Source organism: Columba livia, chromosome 19, assembly GCF_036013475.1.
Source record: "Columba livia isolate bColLiv1 breed racing homer chromosome 19, bColLiv1.pat.W.v2, whole genome shotgun sequence".
Lineage (NCBI taxonomy): Eukaryota > Metazoa > Chordata > Aves > Columbiformes > Columbidae > Columba > Columba livia.
This window is the reverse complement of record NC_088620.1, coordinates 3,219,323-3,227,434: the sequence shown is the minus strand read 5'-3', so window position 1 is coordinate 3,227,434 and position 8,112 is coordinate 3,219,323. Positions and strand designations below refer to the sequence as shown.

General features: G+C 46.5%; 1 protein-coding gene across 2 annotated transcripts in view; it reads left to right on the top strand.

Moving 5' to 3' along the window:
• Positions 1-350: 350 nt before the first annotated feature.
• COL5A1 (collagen type V alpha 1 chain) overlaps positions 351-8,112 on the top strand; it is a 137,851-nt gene continuing 130,089 nt past the window's right edge. For both annotated transcript variants that reach the window (XM_013370608.3, XM_021279999.2), the window contains exon 1: positions 351-681. In XM_013370608.3, the coding sequence (XP_013226062.2) occupies positions 582-681 (100 nt within the window). In that variant the 5' untranslated portion in view covers positions 351-581. The remainder of the gene's footprint in view (positions 682-8,112) is intronic.

Below are 8,112 nucleotides of genomic sequence, written 5' to 3'. Positions count from 1 at the left end.
TTTGCAGCAGCGGCCTCACTTTTTTTTTGGCCAAATCCTTGCAATTTTCCATGTTTCCACAACCCCCGGGCTCTATCTCTCTCGGGAGCCGGAAAGAGCAGAGGGCTGGGAGGGAAAAAAAACTCCGGCTAATTCCTGTGGGGAAAGGGGAGGAAAAAAAACCCACCGTGTTTTTGGGTGGTTGTGCAGCGTTCAAACTTGCCGGGAGCGGGGCGGGGGGGCGGGCGGCGGGGCCGGGCCGGGGGCCGCACCGCTCGGCCGTGATTTGCTGCGCGGCTCCGAGATTGACAAAGTCTTGCCTTTGGGTTTAAAAGAAGGAGAGGAGGGAGGAAAGGGAAAAAAAAAAAAAAGGGGTGGGGGGAGAGCAAGAAAAGTTTTTCGCTGCAGGAGCAGGCAGGGGCCGGAGTGAGCGCGACGGAGCCCCCAACAGCCCTCCGCCCGCCCCATGGCTTTATAAAGCGGCTGCTCTCCGGGGGGGCTGGCGGGGGGGTCTGAGCGGCTTTTCTTCACTTGTGTGTATATAGATATATATTATTTCCCCCCCATCCCTTCCCCCCCAGTTGCCTCGTTTTTTGTGGACCATGGATACGCACACGCGGTGGAAAAGGCGCAGTTGGATACGGAGCTGGTTGGTACCCGCTGCGCTGGTGCTGCTGGGTGCCCTGTCCCCCGGCCGGGCAGGTAAGAGACCCCCCGAGTCCCCTCTCCATCCCCGGGACAGCGGGTCCCGGTTCCCGCGGGAGGGAGGCGGGTGGGGAGGGCCAGAGGTGGCTTTTGTGCGGGGCAAAACGTTTGTCTTTCCGTACTCACTGCATTCCGGAAAAAAAAAAAAAAAAAGAAAGAAAACCACCACCCAGCCTCCTTTAGCTGCCCGAGTCTCTGAATGCCATTTGTCAGGGGGCCCGTAAAAGGGGAAAAAACTTAAAACAATACTTTATTCGCCTTCCTTAGAGCAGAGCAGCCTGTTGCTGAGCTTGGCTTTTTTTCTGGAGTAAAAGTCAGGATGTTTTTCTGGAGGCTCTAGGTCTTTATATATCTACCTATGTATGTAGAATATATATTTAGTGAACTGGAACTCTGTCCTGTTGCATAGTTCCTGCTCCTTGAGGAGAAGAAACTTTTTGTCCAGCAGTAATCTGCTCTCCCCTCCGCTCATTGAAGCAGCACATCTCGCTCCACAAAAGCTTTTGCAGCCGCTTCTGCTGGGGACCCCAAGGCTCACTGTGTCCTCTCCTCACCAGCCCCATTTTCCAGGGTTTCTCCCTAAAATCGTGGCTGCTGAGTGCAGCGAGAGGAAGCGCTCTGGAGTACCAGATGTTGCAGACATGCAGCCAGAAAAACCCTGGAATGTCATTTTTTTTTTTTTTACAGGAGTTGAGACTAAGCACTTTAGTTCACCAAATGAATGTTTTTGCTTTGCTGAGCATGTTCTGTTTTCCAAATGTCTGCCTGCCCCGGGTGGGCTGTGAAATGCCAGAGCAGGGCAGAGGAGACTTGTGGGGCTGCTAGGAAAAGTTTTCAGTGTGTTTTCTGAGTTGGTAGCGGACACATGGAGGCATTGGTGCTCTGAGGTCCCTTTATATTGTATTTCAAGGGCAAGGTTGAGAAGCGGTTTGTTGGCGAAGCTGGTTTTGAAATCTGGAAAGTTGAAGTAGATGGAGTCTTGCAGGGTAACTTGAGAAACGGAGTGAGAAGTGCCCCGAAGAGCTGAGCTGGCTGGGATTGCGCTTCCAGGCTGGATTTTTGTGTGCTCTGGGTGTTTTTTCCCTGGGAAACCCAGGCAGTGGTGTGTGCAGGGTTGTTTGGGTGTCACCACGACAAATGTGTGTGGGATTTTGCATATAGCAGCATGATTGCAAATTACTCTAATTTCTAGGTTCTTAAAATGACCTTAAGGAAGAAAAAAGGTGGGCGTTAAGAGGAATGCTTTCATTAAGGGTTTGCTTGCGAAGTCAGAGCAAGATGAAAAATAAGTTGCTGTGCAATGAACAAAATGCTTCTAGAACTTCTTTGCAATAAAAGTTAAGGGCAGTTGGGCTGCCCAGGAGTTAGTGTTGGACTACAAAGGTATCGGGCTGTTGGAGCACTTCTCTGCCCAGAACAACACTGGTGTGATAGGTCATCTGGAGCTCCCTTTTTGTGCAGTTTGTCAGGCTGCTCGGTTACTTTGTGTTAGTTGAAAACTATTTATTTATTACCACGCTTGTCTGTTTCAAAAGAAAGATGTCAAAGTTTGTTGGCTTATATTGTATTTTTTCTGTTGTCCATGCTAATATTTTAATGGTTTGGGGGCATCCTTAGGCATTTTGCCTATTGGTGTGTACCCTTCAGGCAGTTGCAGCAGACCGAGCTCCTTTTGAAGTTACCTGGGAAGTCTTGTGTGATTTTTTGGGTCCAGCTGCAGGCACAGCTGGAGGGAGTGGAGCGCTGGCTGGAGCTGATGCTGCGGTGGAAGGCTGGAGAGCTTTTCTAGGGCTGATGTGCTGTTCCAAGTAATGACTCTGGCAGCGAAAGGCTTTGAGTTTTCCTAATGAGCCTCCTAATAGGGCATAAAATAATTTGGAGGAGGGAGGAGTCAGATTGGAACTGGTGATGCCATTGACTAATACTCTTTATAGCTTTTTTTTTTTAGTCTGAGTTCTTTGGTTTTATTTGGTTATTTCAGCTCAGATTGTTTCTGTTTCAATTTCATTTTAATCAGTTTCTCCGTATGGAGAGAGGTGAATCTCCTCTGTAATCCCCAGCAGCAGATCCATGGGGTGGCTCTGAAGAAAAGGGGGAAGGACCCTCAGAGAGGGTTTCCAGAAAAATGGAGGAGAAGCAATGTCAAAGGACAGGAACTGAACTGCCTGCAAACAGCCCTTCCAGCTCACATTTTCCCATATTTTAACAGATGATGTCACACACAAATCTAACCCACAGACAAAGCTGGAATCTGCCTCTGCTTTTACAAATCCCTGTAAAATTGAATCAGGTTTCTGGGTGAAAATTTTTGGAAGCAGCAGTTTCCTTCAGTGGCGGAGAAAAGTGTAATAAGAATACATAGCATGGCCTTTAAAAGAAATAAAAATGCTGGAAATGATGAAGTATCCTGTTACCATCTGTTGCTTCTCTCCTTGGCTCTTCCCCAGCCATCTAGAATGAGCTAAAAAAAATAATAATCTTTATCCAACCAGTTAGAAGTGTTTTGTTTAATATTTTGCCAATCAAAAGTGTTGATATTGTTTTACAAGAAGAAATATGACTTTATAAGTCTGGAATTGATGGCAGATCAGATTTCCAGTGTAAAGCCTGGATTATGCTGTCAATGTATTGCCAGATTGGAACAGGACTTTGTAAGCTAAAAGCACCCAGCTGTTGGACATGCCCTGTCCAGGCAACGTGGAGACGTTCAGCTGGTGTAATATATTATTCTCCTATGTAAACTGAGGTCAAGGTGACAGATCTTTGCTGTGTTGGATGCTGGAGCTGGTTTCAGACTAGCAGTTGAGGAGCTGGTTCTGCCAGCTCCCACCAAAGCTCTTGGGAGCTTCGGCTCTTCAGTCCGATGTGTTGTAGTGTTGTCTGGGTACTGATTTGTTGGGGATTGGAAAAATCCCATTTCGTCTCTGGTCTTTAGGGGCAGCTCTAAGGCAAAACCTGATGAAGAGATGCTGGTTTGTGGTGTGCGAAGAGGGATGACAGCATGGACATGCACCACTAATGCAGAGGCAGTCGTGTGAAGTATCATTTATAGAAGAATGTTAAGCAGTCTGAGTTTTCTCTGGACTTCAGAAAATAAATCTGTGGGAGTACTTTCCAAGAAACTGCTCATCAGTCTGAGGGTTTCGGGTTTTTTTCTTCTATAGAGTGTAAAGCAAATTGGCTATTAAATTTTTTTGACAATCACTTTTTCTACCTTTTGTCTTACATTCTGCTTCTTGGATGTGCCCACCCTGTGCTGTGGGGATACTGGGGCTGTGTGCACGATGGACACCAGTATCTCTGCCTAAACATGGAAGTCTACACTTGGAGAAACTGCATGGAGCAATAGTGCTGGGAATGCTTCCACGTGTGCAGATTGAGGATGAGGGGTGGTTGGTTGGATGGCAGCAAACGCTGCAGGTGCAGAGATGGGTCTTGAACCATGTTCAAACAAATGGTTTGTGTGTCACAGGTGGGGCTGTTTGCCCTTACAGGACTCCCCAATGGGGAATTAGACCCCCATCTGGCTTGCTGGTTGGTACCGGTATATTAGACAGTAAGGACCAGCGTATGCATGATGTGGTTTGGGATGGAGGTGCCTAGGTCTGGAGTGATTTTTGGGAAGACCAAATGCATTTGGAGCTTGTGCTCCGCTGCCACATGAACTGATTCTGAAGTGTAACAGCCCCTAAGATGGGGCAAATCCCTGCTGCATTGAGTATAAATCTGACGCTTCATGGTTGTACACACTTGCCCGTGTTTGCTCTTGCCTGGTTTATTCAGCAGGAGTCTTACCCTGGGGAAGCAGCTATCATTGCATGAAATTAATTATTTCACAGAGAAAAAGGTTAAAATGTTATTTGGGTTCTGTTGAAAACATGATTATAGCTTTTTAATACTTAGATTTTTGGTAAATGGAAACTGCTGTTTAAAACGAGAGAAGAATTGTCTGGGAAATAAACTGGGAATGAACTATGAAACACACCTCAGGCTTTATTCAGGCGGAGGAAGACTCCTACTCTTCGTTCCATACTCTTATCCACTGTAGACTTTTAGGAAAGCCCTGACTCTACTGCAGGTCTGATGCTGTTGAGGATATTTTGGGACTGCTGAGGCCTGAAACAGTCATCTGCTGGAATTGGGTCAAATTTAAGATCTGCAGGATTTGTCCCACATTAAAGCCCATGTCACCACAAAGGCATGTGCACACATGAGTTCTGCTACTGGAGTTCAGTTTGATAATCTGTTTTCCCTGCGCTTCGTAGGTCCTTGACTTTCAGCTGCTTTTAGTACGGAATGTGACCATCTATCTTGCATACAGGAGATTTTTTGGAAGGGAAATCCTTCCAGGTGGATACTGTCTTGTGCTTTCTGCTCATATCTGTATGAGGAAGCAGTATTATTGCTGGAGTTTGGCTGTTCCCCTTTGCCGGAGCATCCATCAGCAAGGCAGAGCAGTGTCCTGTGCTAGCAGCTTCATTGTTGGGCTGTGGGTGCAAATCTTTGACCAAGGCAAGCAGAATACAATCTTCAGACCCTTAAGATTTGTTTTCTGCCTCCTGGTGTTGCCTGTTACCTACTTACACCTTCACTGTTGTTAGTCCAGCTGGTGCATTCCCTCTTTTGCCTGCCTGGCTTGATAGAGGTTCCTGGCACTGTCTTTTCCAGCTGCAGCCTGGCCTTGCTGTATATCAAATATATTCTTCTTACTAGCTAGATTGAAGCTTATATGATAGGTTCTGTGTTTGCAAGCTGGCAGTTTTTCTTAAAAACTAAATAAACCTTTGTGTGAAACAAAAACCCTGTGTGGGAAGGATGAGCAAAACCGGGGGGGGTTGGGGAAAGAAGTTGAGACATGAATGAATGGAAAAATTTTCCTAAAATCTAATGTTATATGGAAAAAACTTAGGTTGGCAACATGGTGTAATTAGCCACTGGGTTACTTGGCAAGTTTCAAGGCTCTTGAAATGAAGCCTAGCACTGAGTGAGCCGTCCAAATGATGCCGTGGTTTCTCTGTGGATGTGTCTGGAAAAATCTGTAGAACTAAAATAAACAAATGAAAGAGCTACACAAAAGGCATTTTTGAGGTTGGTTGCTCTGAGTCTGGGCTCTTTGTCTCTCCAGAAGCCAACAGGGTTCTTAGCATCATCTGGAAGCTTTCACAATGTTGAGAGATGTCATCTTTTGAAACTAGGAAAATGGTATTAATGCGTTTATAATGCCAGAGTTTTCCTTCAGGATTGTGTAAGAAGCTGCAGAGAAGGATATTTCTGGGATTGAATGAGTGGCATGAGCTACATCAGTGCTCGTTCTGAGTTATGCTACAGACTTTGTTCTAGCCCTTGGACAAGTCAGTCCCTGTGTTTCCCATGCCCAGGGGTCTGATCCTGCCTCACTGTACGGAACCTGGCATCGAGGTGTTGCTTTAAAACAAATTGAACATCAATATACTGACAAGATGTGTGTTTTCAAGCACTGAAGTGGTCTAAGAGTCTCTCTTTATCCTTGTGCCTCGGGTTATGTCAGTGGTTGTGGTCTGGGAGTTCTCTTCTTTAGAAGTACTTTTCCTCTCTGGGATGGTGTTTTCCTGTCTAGCAACACGAGTCCCTTATGCTGCAAATCCAGAAGGTTATTTGGATTTTTGTCTTTAGATTTGGATAGTGTTCTTGCAGATTATATGATGAGGTACAATCCAGACCACCATGCTATTGTGTTGACTACTCTCAGAACACTTTGAAGCGTTAGATCTATAAATGAAATCCCGAGCAGGCAGGGAGTCTCTTAAACAGTCACACGCGTTTCAGGTCACTGGGAAGACACCCATGGGGAAGGTGGAGGGATGCACATGGATGGGCTGGGTATCCTTGTGGGGTTTTGGTGGGCAGGAACAGGTCAGGAAAGCTGCTGTCAGTCTGGCTCTGGGATGGCGACATTCAGCTGTTTTGCTGATATAAGAAAGTGATTCCAGTGTATTTTGTTGCTAAGTGGTCTGTCCTTACCCAGGCCATTCATCCCGATGGGTTTGGTTTGATTTATGAGAAGCCTCCTGTGTCCAATACTATATTCCTCATGATGCTCAGCTCTGCTGTTCTAGTTTCACCAGAGTTTGAAGGCCAAACCTTAATCTTGCTGGGTTTGGGGCGACTTTTCCATGGGTCTGAACAGCGTCCGGATGTCACCCAGAGGAGCTGGGCACCCTGTTTGCCTAGTGAGGGATGGGGTGTGTATTTGGGGGACCTCTCTTTCTTCTTAGGAAGCTGCAGCTTGCTGAAGATCTGGATGGTCTGCATACATAGCTTAAGTGCAGCTAAAGCTTGCTGTTAGCTTGGGGTGACCCTGGATGCCACCCCTGCCTGGCTCAAGCTGTGCATCTGCAGCCAGGGAGATGCTAATTCTTTCAGAGTAAATAAAGTAATAAGTTTTTTCCTGGCTTGGATTTTAAGCAGACTGTTGAAAGCCCTTTTCTTTCCTCCCCTTTCTGCTTTTTGCTGCTGTAACTTGCAAAGGACAGGGGAGTTTGCTTCTCTGCTGGAAATGCTGTGAAGTTGATTGGGGTGGAGCTTCTAGAGAAGAGAGGTCACTGAGGTCTGCTGGAGTCCCTGCTGGAAGGGACTGTCAGGCAGTTTCAGTGACCAGATTTAGTGTTTCATTTGCATGTTAGCTGGAGTTTCTATTTTTTTGAGTGTGGATATACAGGGAAGAGCTGTGCTTTGGTGAGCTCATGGATCCTCACCAAGAGCCTCGCTGGCCTCTTTTCCTCTGCTGCTCCTTCCTCCACCCCCTTTTTTTTTTGGTTTCCAAGACAATACTTAAGTAAGAATTCATTGAAGCCGAATTCCTGGAGATGACACTGCCAGTTTCCCAGGATCTCTTGTACTCCTGCAGCATTTTACACAGTGATTTGATTTATTTATTTATTTAGGTGCGGCTCATTGGGCTGCGCCCCTCAAACCTGAATCAAGCAGTGGGTCTGTGTGGTCTTTGAGAGGGCTCATTCTAGATGTGCCGGAATGAGATATCTGCTCTGTGTGCTCTTGTCTGCTGTTGGGTAGAGACTTGGTCCGAAGGCTGCGGTTCACCAGCCGAATAATGAACGCATTGTTTGTATGCCCTTATTTCCAGCTTGCACCATTAAAAGTGAATAGAAAGGTCAAGGAGATGAGTCACTGTGAATACAAGTGTCATTCTGCTCAGAAGAAATGGAAAAAGAAAAAGGTTCCAAGCCAGGTGTTCCAGCGGGTGCCAAATAGCCTCTGTTTCACTGTACTTTTGGGGAGTTACAAGAGTAAATCTCAGCTGAGATCTGCTGAAGTGGTCAGGCACCCAAGAGTTAGCAAGGGGCTGGGGTTTGGCAATTGCAGTTGCCAGGGGCTCACAGGCGGCTGCTGATGGAGGCTGTGTGCAGAAATTCAGGGTAATTTTTTGGG